Consider the following 18,719-nt stretch of genomic DNA (forward strand, 5'->3'; position numbering starts at 1 on the left):
GAACCTGACTGCTGAAGACAAAGAGAGCAGCAGCGTTCTTGGATCTTGGACAGGGATTTTTCACTGCACTTTTTATCTACTAACACAAAATTAAAAGAATATAGATCCAAGTAAAGTAGCATAAATTAAAAAAAAAGAATGAATGTAAGGGAAACAAGGGCCTATATCATGCTTTTCTTAAGCCTTTTAGAGTAAACTATATCCACGTAGATGACAATACTTTGGGACACTAAAGAAACACATTTTTTAAAATCAAACACGAGTTATTTTTGTTGCTTATTTTCCTACCCGGAGTAAGACGGCTCGATCTCTGTGGCACCGACTTTCGCTTCTTTCTGGTGCCGCCCATCTCATGACGTCAACCTAGAGCCGGCCTCTGCAGCGTGTCTGCATCTCGCCCATGAAAACAAACCAACTATGAACTTTTGCAAAGATGGATGTGCATTTAATACATATAAAATAAAAGCGTCTTGCCGATGTGGAGAAAATGGGTGTTTGTGTTGAGCCTTGGGGCGGTGCTGGCAAGGCAGACTCCTCCTGGAAGGGGCTGTTCCTCACTTTGTTATGTCACAAAATGTGGACTCGCTTGTTTTTTTTTATGGGTTGGGAGTGGCTGAAGCTCAGCGCGAAGGGTTATAGAGGAACTCTGAGAAATGCGTGAATGAATCAAAATACTTCGTTGGGGTTGTTTTTCATGAGGCATTAATATTATAATACACTTAAAAGCTCTAAAAAGTTAGTTTGCACCAAACTGGCCCTTTGATTTGTGGATTTATTTACTTCACGTGTCCAAATATATATATATATATTTTTTTTTTTCTATATTTACTTTTTTTGTTGCTTTTAGGCGTTTTTCCATTTAGCTTTTACTTTTTTGTGTTGCTTTTGCTAACGCCGGTAGCCGACTATTTCATGCCTTCTAACTGTGTCAAATAAAAAGTATAGTGTTCAATTTGTCAAAACATTTTGGGAAAATACAGTTATTTTTTACAACCATTTTTCTGAATTGGCTTGGTCACAGATTAATTTTGAGTCTTTAAATTACATGTTTATAATTTAATTAAATATACTTTTGGCTCGATGTGAAAAAATAAGCTCAAACTCCTAATTATCACCAAGTGCTGAATTGCTAAACTGAGGGTAAAGAAACTTAATTGCTTGTATTCTTTGACACATATGATGATTTTTAGGGAGGTCGAGTTATTTTTGCAGACTTGGTGAGAGCCTGAGGTGAAGCACATGGCGTAGTCCTACACATGTATTACTGTTTCCTTTACCTGTATACTTTCTACATATGAAGGTTTAATTAGAGTTCTGGTGGAAAGAAACAGAGAAAAGAGAATATAGAGGTATACAAGGTTCAGGCAGCTTCTCTAATTGTCTTTGTCAACCTCCTGCTGTGGTGTCAAGTTTCATATCGGCTCTCTGTGGCCGCACCGAGGAGCAGTAGGGCCTCAACGGGGTAGATCTGGCTGACTGTGTGTGCCTCGGCTCCCAGAAGCCTGGATTAAAGTCACGGCCTCATTCTGCACTCATGTAAACACAAAATAACAACAACAAAGACACATAAGCTCTGCTCCTACAGCTGTTTTATGAACATAGAAAACTGTGTTCTTTGTAGTTGATGTTTTTCTTTTGGTTAAACCCACCTAGAACTTTTTAATTTTTTTTTAATTTTAGTCTGGTCCTATAGACACTTATCAACAAATTTGGTATTTAAATTCTAAATCTTTTCTTCCAATCCATGTTAGTTAGACAACTTATAATTGCTCCCTTAAATGGAAGTTCTTTGCGACAGTCAGGTCAGTTATGTGTAGTAAAAATAATAATCTGGGATAAAATAAAACGACTTCCGACTTTATGAAGCCAACTTTACACCTGTAAGAAATCCCAATGATTTTAAGGAAACGCAACCTCCATGTTCACCAGAACAGTGAGAATATTACCAAGCAAAGCTTCTTTAAAGGAGTTTTACTCTTCTTTTCAAATTCATACTTTAACTGACATTATTTTGCAGTTATGACTAGCCTTTAAAACTCTGTAAAAGAAAACCCAAACAAAAGATGATAAAATATGATGCATAACAAAAAAAAACCAAACACAAAAAAAACATGAGGCCAAAGACGCATCCAAAAAAAATGATTTGATCAAATACAAGTTGACACTGATTACATTCATAACAAACTCTGGGTCACCTAAACCATGCCTCAGAAATTGTTTTATCAAAAGTTAAGTTTGAAGTAGAAAGTGTTTCTCTGTTCCAAACTGAAGCAGGAAGCAGGTCTCACAGAAAAAAATGATGTCATTTCCTCAGATAATACTGAGGCATCTGAAGCACCCATTAGGAATATCTAATGTTTTCAAGAAATGTTTGTGACACTTATCTGCTTGGTTTCATTCCTGTTGTGTTTAATAGATCCCTTCTGTACTACTCTATGAATGGCATCTGTACTTGTAACTATGGAAAGATGAGGCCTAAAAATTGGATCCAGTACTGTGAGGGCAGCATTATTATTATATATCAGCAGCTGGATGGGCTCCACCATCCCTGAATGAGAAAACAGCTGGTTTAGTGGATGGATGGACGGATGGATGGACGGATGAATGGATGGATGGACGGATGGATGCATGGGTGAAACACACTTTTCACAACATCTTGACTTTGGCAGAAGAGAGAAGATCAATACAGTAATGGATAATTTTAAATACTCTCCTGTTTCATGATTTCCTTTCTTTGTGTCTTTGATGTCAAGAATCCCAATGAAGTATTGATAAAAGCAAGTGACAGAAGTTGTTTTTTTGCTATAAACTTATTTTTCTTGATTGTCCCTGGACAAGACACTGAACCCCAGATTTCTCCTGGTGGTTATAGGTCAGCATGAGTATTCTGAGCCGGCATCAGTGTGTGAATGTGTGTGTGTGCATGAGTGAATGGGACTGTAAAGCACTTTGAGCATAAAGCAAGGTAGAAATTAGTATATGCAAATTACCATTTGTAACTGAGTTTAAACCTTGTTCTTGTTTCAGAGATGATGATGACATCAACGACGTGGCTTCCATGGCCGGGGTAAATCTGAACGAAGAGAGTGCGCGAATACTGGCGACCAACTCGGAGCTGGTGGGAACTCAGATCCGCTCCTGTAAAGACGAGGCTTTCCTCCATCCAGGCCTGCTGCACCGACGAATCCTGGAAACTGGTGAGACATGGCTACCGCATGCTCTGTGGAATGCATCTCTGAGCTATTAACTCTCTAGTTTTAAAGCTGCACTCAAAGGCTCCGAAGCTGAAGTTGTGTTGTTGGAGTGTTTGTGTGTGAAGAATGTTTTTTCTGCATTGATTCTGTCATGATGGACTCCTTTCATTATTTTTTTTTCTGTGACTTAGACTGTAGCTTCTTTGTTTGGCCTTGGTTTAAATGTGAGCCTCTTAACAATTCCTTCACCTCCTTTAATAAATTCTTCAGTGGCTGTCTGAACTTACTGGACCTCAGGCACACGCATAAATACTTAATAGGTTTGTCTTTTGAAGGCTGGCTGTCAGATTGTCCTCTGGACTGAAGGAACCGAGTTTAAAGGGAATCTAAGTTAGCAGTGAAGTTTTGCTTTTGTCTTCTCGGTGGATCTTGACACTCTGATACACTGTGTTGCATGCGCCCATGGATGCAGGTGGAGATATCTTGTTTTTTTTGTCCTCAAAATCATGGGAGGGATTGTGTTTTTGTTGTTTCCGCTTGCGACCAACAGCCAGCCTTCATAAAAGTTTCTAGTTTACTGTGGAAACGTATTACAAATTTCTCAAAGTAAAAGTGTTTCCCAGCATCTCCTGTTCATTGGATCAAAAAGAACAAAAAAACAACAACAACAACACACACACACACAATGTAATTTCTTGAGATGGGGAACCGAGTGCCCCCATCTTGTTTCATCTCAATTAAAGTATCTTTAGTGTAGCATGGAGGCCTGCAGGTCATGTTGTGTTACATGGACTCTTAGCATGGTTGTTATCCTGTCACCTTGGGGTAAGGGGGTTGTTTAAAAATATAAATCTTTCCTTAAGGGAGCACACAGCTTGGTGCAGGGCAGGAGGCTAGGGTGCCCCCTGCTGGGGAAGTGGCATTTGTGCAGCTTTGTTGTGTCAGTGATTGGCCTCTCCACACTCGCAGCTGACAGCGGTCCGAGGGAGGCTCTCCTGGCCTGCCAGCTCCACTCAATCAGGGGAGCTTGGCCTTCTCTCTTCTCTATAGAAGCACTGTTTAGACGTCACACTGCTTCATGATTTAGCACTAAAACTTCTCTTTGACCTTTTTTGACCTGCCATTGTTTCCATAACATCATGGCTGCCATTACTTTTTCATTCTTTTCCTAATTTCCAACACCCTTTTCTGGCTTTGTCTGTTCTTCAAGTCTTTGGGCGTCCTTTGTCTTCCACTTTCACAAACAGCCCCTGAAAACAAACACTTGTGACCAGCTTAACTCCCAAGCCTCTCTCCTCCTTCCCTTCATTACTCTCCAGGCTTGTCCTTGAGCTTGAAGGGAACTGCAAAGTTGTGAAGCAGAAATCCACCCACCCATCTCAGGAACTAGAACACAGACTCAGCTGGAGTTCTCTAGAAAGGCACCTCAAAGTAATGATAGTTCTTTTTTGTACCTTGCAGGCCCACACACACATACATGCGCACATGTAAAAAAAGTGAAGTCACCAAAAATATGGCCTTAAACGTAGTCAAAGTTTCACCCAAGTTCTGCAATAAGGTAGTGTGAGGGACTAAACATATTCTAATATTTTTCTCCCAAAAACGGTTTACATAAATACATTTCTGTAATATTTTGGAAGGAAAAAAGTATCAGCAGGCTTAGGTCTTGGTGTTGCATTACGTTTCAAAGCACAGGTTATTTAGGAATTTCAGGCATAGATATATAACACTGGATGGATAATCTCTGATGTGGATTCTGAATGGAGAAAATTAAGCCTAAAGTGGGACGGGCACATTGATTTTAGTTTCCCAAACAAAAAATGGCATTTAGATGAGGAAAAATAAAGTTGTGAGCTTCTGTCAATCAACAAACTGTTCAACAAATGTAGATGTTTGAACAAAATAGTTGTTAAAAAACAGAAATATAGAATCTCCAGGGGTTCAAAATATCAATCATACTCTTAAAAATATCAAACCTCTTGTTTTGAATTTGTTTTTACCACATTTAAGGTTGACATACAAAATTAATGCACACAAATGAAATGAAAATCTATAAATAAAAATAAAGAAGTTTGAATTTACTTTACTGTTAGACCCACGCACTTACTAAATGATTATTTGCCCTGAGACCAGAAGATTATGGATTTAAATTAACAGTCGGGTCAAACAAGGTCTCTAAAAATGGGACCCAACGCCCCCCTGCTTGCCACGTAGCATCAAGGGTTAGATTGAAGGGGTTAAACCATCAACTGGTTCGAAACTATGACTGTGACTCATGGGATCACTTCAAGGGGAGAATTAGTTGGGAAGAATGGATGAAACACATTTTTAACACTCAGAATTTTATATCTGTGAGGACACGCTAATCCAGGATAATTCCATAGCAGAAATCTTTTTCAAAAACTGTCCTTTAGTCTTAGTTTTTAGGGTTAGCAACATTTTCGGTTTTCCTCTATCTGCTGGGGTCCTGGCTACCATTGCTGCCGTTTTACGTGTGTTAGTCTGAATGCATAAGTATGCATGTGTGAACGGTAGTTGTATTGTGTACATGTTGACATGTTTACGTGTGAAGTTTTTTGGAGCCAACAGGTATGTTTGTAGCATTTGTGTGTGTGTGTGGATGGGCCCCGCCCCTTTTTATTACACATCTACATCTAACAGTTATGATTATAAACTTCCAGCAACTTGTTGCTTGTTGCTAACATGAGGCTTTATGATTCCCCCCCCCTTTTATAATCACCCTCCTATCCCCCCTCTCTCTAACATCCCTCCATCTTCTTTCCTCTCCTTCTTTTCTGTTCGGTCCAACAAAAAAACGCTCACAAATATAATCAACACAAATAAAGTTTATTCTAAATGACAACAGGGGTTTATTCAAATAAACACCTTGTGTGCCAGAAGATCTAGAACCCCATGTTGTAACAGTGAAACATGTCCAACAGAAAAAGGCCTTCAGATCTCCTCTGTTTGCTCAGCTGTTGGACAGGACAAGCTAAAAAGGAATTCCGAGCACCAGTATAACTAGTTCATTAAAAACCTTTGAGAAAGACTTGCAACCCTCAGTTGCTCCCTGGGACTGTTACCTGGAGATGAACACTGCTCCTGTTGGATCAGAATAGCTCCAAAGCAGAAAATGAATTTCCCCTTAAGGGAAACATGAAATGTATATACGGTAAATAAATTGGTACCATCGTATCCACAATGAGGAATGGCATGACCATGCTGTTTCATAATTTTTCTCACCCACGTTTTGTTTGTTTATATGTCATGTAGTTCTTGATTACAGGAGGGATAAACACAAACAAAAGTCTTCCAGAAACTGCAACAAAGTCTCTTCTCCTGATGTAGCTGTTTTGCAAAAAGATTTTTTTTCCCCCCAAAAAATCTAAAAAGGGACCCGCAGTGGAGAAAAGTCTCTTAAAACTATACTGCAAAAACAAAAATTCTTAAAACTTGAAACATTGTCTTTAAATAAGCAAAGTAATCTGTCAACTGGGTAACAAAAATTGTCCTATCAAAAATGATTAAAATAAATTCCAGTCACCTCTTCTGTGACCACGATTATTTTGCTATTGGAAACTTTTCCTAATAAGATTATTATTCTTGAATGACAGCAAATAGGACCTTACTTTCTTAAGAACCAGTTTTTTCAGTGTAGTTGGATCAAAATACAATGATGAGAGTAATTTTATTGACAGAAATAGATGATAAGATGCGGAAACCTGCACAAATACACAGAAGTGGCAATAGCAAAAAAAAACAAAAAACATTAATATAGCATATTTTGTGAGAAACACATACATGCTTGGTTTTTAACCCTTAACTATTTATGGTACTGTCTGTAAATTGGCCTAATATACTTACTTTCTTGAGACACTCCTTCTGCCTAGTTTTTCAATGTTTTCCTCATAAACATGACCAAAATGCACAATTTCCTTGACCATACTGCTACAATTTTCAGTTACTAACAGTAGCATCATGTCTGCTTACTTGATCAGTTTATACTTTTTTAGTGATTGAGTGTTTGTGTGTGCATTTCGCTTACAGCTAAGAAGTTTGGAGTGACAGACGTTCCCGTGGAGGCGGTGACGTTCATCTCGCACGCCACGCAGTCACGACTACGGACTATGGTGGAAAAAATTTCCATCATTGCGCAGCACAGACTGGATTCCTGTAAGGTGAGCACACACACGGGTCAAATAAGAAGTATTGATTGCATCACCTCTAAATGCAAAAAGCGTGTTTTGCTTGTAACTGATTATACGGTCGTTCATCCCTTAGAGATTTTGAATTCCCACAAATGTTGTCTGGAGTCACAAGCTTCTGCTTAACATACTCTAACTAAACAGGTTTGAGGTACAGATCAATGTTTTTTTTATTTTATTCAGACAGAATAAAAAGCTTGATGTGTTATGGATAACAGCACAGTTTAATTTATAAATAATAAGATTCATCAGCTGTTTTTACAAGGAGTTTACTCAAAATTTCTCTCTTCTTTTTTGGAGGTACAGCCTTTGGGTCAGGATGTGTTAATATTCTGATAGAATAACTATAATGAAATAAATACACAAGAAAGAAGCACAGAAGCAAATAGGGCTTAGGTTGGTGGTGTGGTACAGGTATAAACCAAGATTTTACATAAGTTAGTTATTCAAAAACATCACCTGCCTTTGGCGGTTTGGCTTCAGCTCAGAGTACTTACTGTTGCAATGTGTTTATCAAAAAAGATACATATATGCTCCTGACTGCCCAGATGATGCAAAAAAATATATTTAATTCAACTTTGTCTTTTATTGACACCTTGGAATCTTGTTGGTGTTGAAGTGGATCAACATGTAGAGCTCAACTGGCCCACAATACATTTGTCAAATTCATCTCCGCTGCCTATTTTTGGTGCGCGTCAAATCTATTTTTAAATAAATGTGTTCATAAACTAGACGCTCCTATCGTGCAGAGAGAAGCTGCTGTCTGACTTTTTTAGCCTCATCACTACATGGAGGCTTTGACTTTATATTTTATAATGCACGGAAGATATTGAGGGATTACGTTTATTTATTTTGAAGGGAGCCGGTTTAGCTCGTGCTGGTTTGTGGTGCCTTCCATCCATGAAACCCAGGTTCAACTCCGGGCTGCTCCCTGTTCCCCTCTCTACTTCTATGCCGGTCCCAAGCCCGGTGGCTTTGAGAGGGTTGCGTCAGGAAGGGCATCCGGCGTAAAACATTGTCAAGTTTACCATGCGACTCGTTCGCTGTGGCGACCCCGGGTGGGAAAAGCCGAAAGAGAAACCAACGTTTATTTATTTTGAAGTGCCCCAAAAAAACATTGATAATCACGTCTCCATTTCTGGGTTCATGAGATTGTTCAGTCTTTTTTTTTTTTTCTTACGTGATCATTACCTTGTAAAATGCAGGAGTTGCATCTGAACTACGGTGTATTTAGCTGTTCTTCCGTCTCTCTGTGACCCAGTTTGATGACTTGCTGTCCCGCATTAGTCCAAGGAGAGAAAAAATAAAAACAATGATAATAATAATAATAACATCTCAATGCAAATACGAAAAACATCGTAACGTTCAGGAGAACAATCAGATTCCCCTCAATGTTTGGTTTGGACAGCGCTTCGTCTTCTGCGTTGGTGTCAGCAGCAAATACTGATACATGCACCTACAGTACCCTCTAGCTGTTGTTAGTGGGAAATTACCGCTAAAGGCCAACTGTGGTTGTTAGTGGGAAAATAATAAAAAATATTAGCCTATTTGTCGCTATAAGTCCTATAAGTCGCTTCTGAGTATTAGTCGGAGCACTGGCCAATCTATAAAAAAAACGGCGACGTATACTCCGGAAAATACGGTATATACATTTTTTTCTAAATAGTTTGTCTTGAAGGCTATTTTAGGAGCAAAATAAAGGTAGATGTGTGTTTTTTATACTCATTATCATTGAATAAATAACAATTAAATAGAATATTCAGTGATCTTGTACCTAGCAGTGAGGTACAAATTGTAATTGGGTTTGAAAGCAGTGAAATGAGGGAACAGAACATTGCCTTTGCAGCACTTTAAATGCAATGGCACAAACTATTTCACATAAGTCACTTGCACGCATTTACTACAAATATAAACATGTAAAAGTTAATATTGGAACTTTTTTAAGCCCCGAAGTTGCTACAGAAACACAAGCTTTAATTTGTGTTAGTCAGTCAAAATCCACACCTTTTTTTTATTGCTTGTGACTTTACCTTTTGTAGTCATTGAATTTAAATATGTAACCACATTTAATTGGTCTGCATCTTTGAGTTCCTATTAGAAGTCGGGGAAACTTTGAAAAGGTGTTTTTCTTGATGCCAGGAAGCGAAGAGGAGGAGGAAGCCATGCCATAGCTGTCCCCATCTTGTTTTGTTCCTTTTCTTTCCGTTCTCTCTGCTGGTTTTTGTGGTTTTCTAAATGAGGTGTGTTCCAGAGAGGCATGAAGCTCTGTGAAGCCACTCTGTTGACATCAGCGGGGAAAAAAAAAAAGGAAAAAGACGCAGAATGAGGGAAAAGATGGAAAGACAAAGCGGCCTTAAAGAGCAGCCGGGCTTCGGCAGGAGCGGCAGCAGGAGTGCCGGCTCAGCGCTGCAACAAAGAGGAGGGGGGCTGCATGACAGAGGCAGAGCGGGGTGGTGCAGGGGGGTTGCTGGTGAAAAGCCCCCTCTGATGTGTCTTTGTGCTCCGTGCAACTCAACTCCTCTCATCCACAAACGAAAGCGTTCGCACATATGGAAAAGTAGAAGAGGATGATAAAGAAATCAAATGAAAGACGATAACAGAGCGGCATCAGAGTCGCACACAAACATGAGAAATAAGTCATTATACTATTAACTTTTGATGACCTACAAAAGTTGTTTTTACACTTGGCTCTCCTTTTCCCACAAGGGAGTCAATTTGACACGTGCAAAGAAAAGGGAAGTCTGCAAACACATGAAATCTGCAAATAGAAAACTTTGTTGACGTGTGTTGATTTGTTCAAAACGAGCGCAGTTTGAAAGGTGCACTTTGGGGGCCAATATATTTAAATTAATCATAATTTGATGCTTGAACATGTTTTTTTTTCTTTCCATCAATCGTAACCATCTTTTAACAAACAAACCTATTGTTTGTGCTCGATTTTCCATTATTTTAAATTCAAAGTTATGATTTTGAAATGGAAAAATTGGATTGGAGTGCAGCGTTTGACTCACCTTGTGTAAAAGAGGTTTTTCTTTTAGGTTTCTACAAAAATATAGAAAATAATTACCGTGTTTTGACAAAAAAGATATGGAGCGTAAATCTTCCCCCACATTTCCAGAGCTAAACAGCAACATTTCAAATCCAGTAGATAATGCAGGTCGAAAATCAAGGGGTATGTTTCATTAATAAAAGTTAAAAAACAAACCTCAGAAATAACACTTAGGCCCGGTGTTTACTTTATAGCAATCGGCCATCGCATCAATCGTATTGCATCCCTATCGCAAGCTGCAGTCTAGTTCATATTAAGGTTTTGGTTGAGGCTGTTTGTGATAACTGCATCAACCTCTGAGTGCTGTTTATTCTTTTCCAGCCCGATGTGGTGATTTTCTCCTGCATTTCATTGGTTTGGTATTTTATTTATTGTGATATTTAGGGATCTTGAGGGATCTATAAGATTTATCAACCTTTCAAAACAAAACTAAAAACAAATCTCTTCCAAATGGCCTATTCACTTCAACAGGAACTTTTTCATGTTTTTAATAAATTTTAGTTAAATGTGTATGTATTTAAGTGTTTTAACTGTTTATTGTAATTTATATACTGTATCTATGTTGTACGGTGACCTTGAGCGCTCAGAAAGGCGCCTTATAAATAAAATGTATTATTATTAAATATTATTATTATTTTGTTCTTTCACACGTTTCTGAAGATGCTGATATTTATATAAATAAGTTTGTGGTTAATTAACGGTGCAAAGAAAGAAAGGTAGCTGGACTTTTTTTTTTTGTATTTCAAAAGCATTAATATACCGAATAACTATTAATTTAAAAAAAAAATCAAATTTTTAATCATTTGCCACCTATTTCATATCTTCATTGAGTAGCCGAAGTTATAGATGCATTAGAAAGTAAATATGCAGTGAATTTTTTTTTTTTTTTTTTTATCTTTTTGGACCTGAGTCAGTATGAAATGATTTAAAATGCAGTCATAGTGGCTTTGCCTTAAAAATCCTGGGAGGTGGAAATGCCATTTCTCTGGATCAAGTCTACTCTTTGCACCAGGTTGAACGGTGCAAAATGCATGCGGCTGTACTAGGGTTGTGTCACATTTCGCAGCGATTGGTTCGATTCCATTCTGATGGCCTTGCGACCAGTGTGACCCGAACAGTTACAAATCGCTAAGACGTATAACCTGGCCTAACAATGCTTTGTAACTGTCACTTTGAGGTATGCAGGTCAATGTCTCAAAGTCCAGCAGCAACTACTTTTTTAGCATAATTGTTTCCAAAACCTGTCGCACATCAATGTAAAAAATTCAAGTATTTTTATCTTGACTCAAAATTATGGAGAACAATTTTTTTTAATCAACCTACTGAGTCATTTTCCTAAGCCCAAACTTTTTCTGGTTTATTCTTTTTCTCAGTTTAAATAAAAGTCATGAGTTTCTTGTGCTAGAAAAGAGCCAAAACCTTCAAACATAAACCGTCAGAAGTGGTCGTCTTTCTGCTGCCATCACTGCAGTCAGTTTTTCCCTCTCTGTGTTGTCAGGACGACGAGTACTACGAGCAGTCTACAGACGTTCGCTCGCAGCTTCGCTTCTTCGAGCAGCTGGAGAGAATCGAGAAGCAGAGGAAGGACGAACAGGAGAGAGAGATCCTTTTGAAGGCTGCTAAAGTAAGTTTACTGCCACCTCACCATCCAGCCGTGTGTGGGTGGCTGGAAGGAAAAAAGTTGGGTTACTGTTGGTTAGGTCAATGCATTAGCTGACCTCTAAGGTGACCGACTGCCCCTTTTGGACTCTTTCTATGGATCTGTGAATTTAGAAACAGCAGCTGAAGTTCTGCTGAAAGGTAGACAAAATAGGAAATACCATAAAAAAACATATTTAACATGTTTTTTTTTTGTCACCAAAGTACTTAAACCAAAAAACTTGGAGACAAAAATACACTTATTCAAGTTTTTTTTGATTGTGTAGCTAAATAAGTTTTTATGGCTCAATGTAAACTTGTTACCTTAAGCTGGAGCTCTTTCTGGTCACAACTATTTTTGATTTATTCTTGTACAGTCGTAACCCTTGTGCTATCCTAGGCACTTTAACGTTGGGAGTTGGGTCATCTAGACCCACTAGACAGTGCTCTGAACCTTTTTTCTTCAATGATTTGTGAACCTCAGTGGTGTCCATGGATTACATGAAATCTTTCCACCTTTATCCACCTCTGTCATGGTAGGGAGAACACGTCAGTGTAAGGATCGGGTCATCTGGACCCCATAGGATAGCACAAGGGTTAAAAAGACCTTTATTATTGATTTACCAGATGCACCATTAGCATCCGTTTTATAAAATCATAAAATTCAGAACACAAATTCTTTTGTTCTGTTAAATTAAAGAAAGAACTCACTCAATACCTGGCACAGGACGTGGTATTTATCACACTAATAATAAACTTCAAACCATAATTAAGGGTTGATTTCACTTTAAAAAATGGATTTTACAGTTGGATTTATGCTGTCGCCACACTGCATCTCATTTAGATGCTGAAAGACGCATAATGTTAACACATCCATTAGCTATTGAATGCATTTTCAGAAAATGAAAAGGCAACTGTGAAAAAGTCTCTGTTTGTGTGACAGTGTGAATAAAATATTAATTCAGAATATTATTTAAACTGCTATTTTACTGTAAAATTTCACAGATATAGCCTAAAATTTTCTTTATATAACAAAAATAGTTGTTATATGGTATATAAAAAGATAATATATAGATTTCCTGGTAGAAAATATGAAGTTTCCGACGTTTTTGACGTATTCTTAACGTTTTAACATTTTTCTTTAAGCTTTCTGATCTTTGCTCTGTGCTTCTGAAGAAATGTATCTTTTAGTTTCAAAATTAGTCAAATTTTAAAAGATTAGCTAAAAGAAAAGAGAAAAAAGCGGAGAAACTTTTGCAAATGAAAATGCCCCGCAGTGTGACATTAGCAGAAAGCTAGGTTAATTCAATTAATTTTGATGGAGCCAATGTCCTACAGTAGATTCTCACTGTAACACACCTCGCTGGCTTAATTGCATTATTACACTTTAATAGTGCCAAGTAGGGTGTTAGAAAATGGAGAACACACAACCATTGTTTTATACAAGCAAGTAGATTTTCCTGCTGGTCAGTCATAACATAACAACAGCAAAAAGAGCATCACCTATTAGTCGGTGTTTATTTAACACTTTTTTTAAAAAATCTTTCCTATTTTTTCATAGAAGGATCAGTAAAGAACTTTTTCAAATATGAGCAAATTCTTCCAGGAGGAGCTGCACTCGAGGCTATTTGGACTGTTGAGCCTCGCTGAGGAAAGTTTGATTCCACTCCAGAACCACCGCTGTGGCTTTTTGGCTCCAGTGCTGCGGTGTTTCCGCTCAAAAAGAAGATTGGAAAACAGATCTTTGACTAATTATTGTACAATATGTTGCTCAAGCTGTGCCTGATGATGCACTCGTACCTTTCTTCTCACTTCAGCTTCTTTGTGTTGCAAATCAAGACCCTTGTTGTTCAGTTCAGTTAGATAAACTCCATCATCGTGTTGTTTAGATAATAGCAAAACACACATTAGCCAAGCAGAGAGATTTCATTTTTCACATGATATTCAAAATATCCAGTTGTTCTGGAAGACTATAGATGTATTCTTATTAAATGTTGCTTCTTGAAACATAAATCATATCCTCTACTTTTTGTGCCAGATGTACAGAATAACAGTGATTTTTTCCCTTAAAAAATAAGTTAATAAAAAACAAATGTATTTCAAGAACCCAGAATAAGGGGAAACTAACTTTTGCACTGTTTACTTTCTGCAAAGCATGCAGGGTAATGCAGACTGCAGCATGTGCAGCAGTCTGCAGTGCGATTATCCTCCCTTCTACTCTGCTGTTAGTGTGAGAACCAGGACAGCTGACAGTGGAGATGTAGAGCATGCCAGTGGCACCGCTGGCCTTTGTAAACAGTCTGCCCACTCCTCCTGGTCTTACGACCCGCCGCCACCCTCTCCCTGCTTGATTCTTTCCTGCTTGAGCGCTCACTAATTTGACCCCTTCATTTAGAAACGCATTGAAATAGTCTGAGCTTCTTTATCCTTTTTTCCCCCTCATTCATGCTTCACCAAAAATGTAACTCAAAGTTTGAGGAAAATGTCAGACACACAAGGAAATGAGCTGCTAGATAAGGATGCAACAATTCAGAGGTCAGGGGTTAAAAAAAAGAAAAAACCTCCATTTCTGGGTCGCGATTTTGTTTTGCGTCGGCATATAATTTGTTTATTACAAAACAACATCATCAAAGTAAAAATTCAGAAAAATCCTTTTTTTTATTTGCTAAAAAGCAAGCAATAATGAATAAATACCTTTCAGTTAGCCTAAACTAAGCCTGGTGTAACATAATAAAACAAAATTAAATAAATGAAGTTTAGCACAACACACATGGTTGACACTTTCAACGTTAATATGCAAACGAATGCAGTAGGGATGCAAAGACTCACTTACGCCACGATTTGTTTCAGTGATGTAACATTTGGTTTGGTTTAGACTAAGAATTGTGGCATCTAAACTAGCCAAATCAGCCAAAGTAATAGTCTGGTTGGGACTGGTTGGGATTCAAAATGCATAAAGATTAAGGGAAAGACAAAAATCAGAGTTTGATGACCTCAACGCTCCTAAATATTGGTTGATCAAAAACGCCAGATGGCTCTTTGAAAACATTTTAGTTTACAACGAAATGCTGAGGCTGACCAGAGACCTGTCCATGGTTAATGCGGCAAATCCAGCGGTGCAGCTCATGTGTATTTTCCAAAACAAGCCTCAGTTAGTGTGTCGCACCATAATCTGCCTGTATTGCCCGCAGTGGTCATCTGTACACGTGCATTTGGCTGAGAGAGGAAGGATTCCGAGGGACAAGTACATTCACCCAGATCATAGCGGCTGATTAAAATAGAGGTGCTGTGTTGTTACGCCGGGGACACGCGGAAAGCTGCTGCATGCCTTCCCCTGCGCGGCTGCCGTTGCGTGTGCGCTGGCTCGCGCAGACATTTTAATAACCCCTTTTGATTAGAACCCCCCTCCAGTGGCTTATTTAGGGCTGGATTTGGAGCAGGTTTAAAGGCCACTGCCCCCTGGGGGCGCTCCATTGCACTTCTCTGAATTCAGACACAATGTCCTTGACACCTCTGTATCCTGTTCCCTGTTTGCACTATTTTTGCTGCAGCAGCAACAGATGAGTTGTTAAGTTAAGGGGGGGGGGGGACAGGGCTCCTTAAACCAGCTGTTAACCTGTACCCCCCCCCCCTCCTCCCCTTCCCCTTTTACTCCACAGAGTCGATCCAGGCAAGAAGACCCAGAGCAAGCTCGGCTGAAACAGAAAGCTAAGGAGGTAAGCTGCTGCGGAGATCATTACCCTTGACATTTCCCCGACTCCAGCGCATTAAATTTTCATGCCTCACCACATATGTAATGCCATTTAAAGTCGGACTTAAAAAAGTTTGAGGAATTATTCGCACCGATTGCTGCCTATGTGTGGAAAAGGATCCTTTGTGCCAAATCACCCTCCTCTTCCTCTTCCTCTCTGCTGTTTTTCTTTCTTTTTGTCACTGATTTGAATATTAACTACTGTTCACCGAGCTCTGCCCTCCTCTGTAAAAGAAAGAAATATACCTGCAAAAATATTAGCTTACCTTCTTTAAGTTCTTAATCATTTTATATATGAAATGTTATTTTCCAGTGGGAAGAGTAAAATATCTCACCAGTTTAATATTTTTCCCTCAATTTATATTTATAAAAAATACAAACCTCACCAAAATAAAGTTTGCGTTCAATACCTATTAACTGTGGGGAAAATAAATTCCTCTTTCTTTTCTCAAAAGGCTTTCACATGTGTTGTAAAGTGGGAAGGCGTTCTGCTGATAAAGTTCTCTTCTTTTTTGGTAGATGTCTGCTTTTATATGGAGAGAATTCCCTCTGGAACCCCAGATAGCAGACCACACATCTTTTAGGTGATATGCTGTTTACGCAAATACAATTCTTTTGTCGTGGCAGAAGTTTGTTTTGTACTTTTTCTTTTTTGGAATGTGTTTACACCAGAGTAACTTCAGCAAGCCGCTCAGCCGTGGCTCGATAACGGATCAGGAGGGCGGCACGGCTCTTCTGTTGGTTAGTTTGTAGAGAGATGAATCGAGCAGAACCTCACCAGTTGTTGTTGTGTAAGTAGAACTTTAAGTGCTAATGTGGTTTCTCCTTTGTTGCTCTGGGTAGCTCTTTTAAAACGAGGGGTATATATGCTTGGAAAGTTTTCTTACTAATGGTTTATTTCCTAAGTTTTCTCTTCATTTTCTGGCTTTTTTAGTTGCCGCTCAGCACATTTTGGGAGCAATGGTTGGTGTTTCTCTCATTGGAGGCTTTGGTGTCTGTTTCCAGTTCTTTTTACCTCATTGTTAGGCCGGCGTTGAACTCCTGACCTTGGAATAACAAGTTGGTTTTGCTGTTCTGCACCTTCAAGCTGCTGGCAGCACATTTGTCTTTTTCTCTGCGTCTGCCTTGACCATTTCTGTCCATAAACAGGGAGCTCTGCTGCAGTGCCGAACATTTAGACCAGATCTCAGTCTACCCACAAGCCCCGCATATGCAAATGTATCGGCGTAATAGGCAGCGCAATAGGTTCGCCCCAGGGGCCATGTGATCAAAGTGGATCCCCTCCCTGTTAAGTGGCAGTCAGCTCGTCATCTGGATACGGGCAGATTAGTGCATCTTGAGGAGATGCTGTGTGCACACTTTCATTTTCACCCAGAATTTTAAGAAGGTGGTTTGAAAATGGTTACTTTATGTAATCCCCCCCCCCCACCCATTCCGCAAAGACATACCCCCCCACCTCCGCCCTCCCTCACCTCTTTCTGTTTTGCTTAATGGCCATCGTTTCTCAGCCCCCATGCCTCTCTGGTTTTCATCACCTGACTGGCTTAAGGGGACAGAGCTGGCTGTTTGTGTCACTGCAGAGTCTGTCGGCAGCTCACACATCTGCGCAAATTTCATCAGGATAATGAGCCAGAGCTACTCTTCCAGGCGACGGGCAGAGGAGCCAGCCTCCCCTTCGCCCGGTCACATGCACGCACTAAGCAACCGCTGCCACCGCCAAACAACCATCAATTTGGAGAAATGGAATTACAACGTGTTGTGCACTTAAACCAAGTGTGGGTGTGTAAATTGAGCAGACACTTGCTTTATTTTTATTTTTTTTAAATTGGTAGACTGTGTGGCAGTTACTGTTTTTTATTCTTGTCCAAAGGCAAAGCACCAGTAGTCTGGATGGTCAAACTCAAGCAATGAAAAACATCCAGTTTCAGCGCACAAAATTCATAAAGTCGAAACTTGGAAACATTAGGAACAATCACCATACCGCCTGTTCATCCCGTGAACATCAGACGCAGATCACCATTAGTAAAAATACATTGTAAAGTATTCTTGGGCAGCAGCCATTAGTCCACTTTATCCACTGACAGTGCATATTTTTTATATAAGATTTTAGCTTCAACAAGTTGTACTATGTCCAGCTTTTTGAACAGATATGTTTAAACTAATTCTTTAAGCTCTATTACTTCTACATTAAATTCTGTACATCTTTGAAAAGAGATGGTTCCACGGGAAAAAAATAGAAATGCAGTAAAACTTAAAAGTCAGAGAAACAGAACTGCAGTACAGGTTCTTTAAAAATGGCAATGATAAAGGGTAAAAGAAATAGCTTAGTCTTTTACTGCTAATTTTGTGCCAAAAGTACTTCAAAGCTGGTTAAGAGAATAACTTTTGGTGGCCAATTAAAAGGATTGCAACCTCTCAAAGGTGTGGCTAATTTTTTATGTGAAATTATTTTTTCAATCGGATATAAAATAAATTAAAGTACACACAAATACACTTAAAATCTGACTTAAGACTGACTTAAAGTGCAGACAGAATCTTTTCAGAATAGCTACAATAAATACATTATAAAATACAGAAAAATGTGTAAAAATGTAACTATTTATAACTATAAAACGTAGTAACTATAAAACTTAACTTGGCAAATGAAAAAGAGTTTTTCTAATGTGTCCTTACTACTGATTTATATTTGGATGAATTCACAAACTTTTTTTCATTTTAAAGCAATACAGATATTAAACCTAAAATAAATAGTAGCAGAATTGATGGGACTTTTCAATTGTTAAAAACCATTTTGATAGATTTGTTGACAGCAAAAACATTCTTTGGCATGGTTCTGTTGGCATCATACCATGTGTGGATTTAGTGTCAAAGTCCTGGTTTTA

General features: G+C 38.7%; 1 protein-coding gene across 3 annotated transcripts in view; it reads left to right on the forward strand.

Moving 5' to 3' along the window:
* Positions 1–18,719, forward strand: part of LOC101158931 (transcription initiation factor TFIID subunit 4) — a 90,397-nt gene that overhangs the window by 33,025 nt on the left and 38,653 nt on the right. For 2 of the 3 annotated variants that reach the window (XM_011493737.3, XM_011493742.3), the window contains 4 exons: positions 3,028–3,197; positions 7,242–7,372; positions 11,947–12,072; positions 15,746–15,802. In XM_011493737.3, coding sequence (XP_011492039.1) covers positions 3,028–3,197; positions 7,242–7,372; positions 11,947–12,072; positions 15,746–15,802 — 484 coding nt within the window. Of the gene's footprint in view, positions 1–3,027; positions 3,198–7,241; positions 7,373–11,946; positions 12,073–15,745; positions 15,803–16,356; positions 16,422–18,719 lie in introns of all 3 variants that reach the window. The other variant, XR_002289027.2, reaches the window with a different exon arrangement.

This window comes from Oryzias latipes, chromosome 3 (assembly GCF_002234675.1).
Source record: "Oryzias latipes chromosome 3, ASM223467v1".
In the NCBI taxonomy this organism is placed as follows: Eukaryota; Metazoa; Chordata; class Actinopteri; order Beloniformes; family Adrianichthyidae; genus Oryzias; species Oryzias latipes.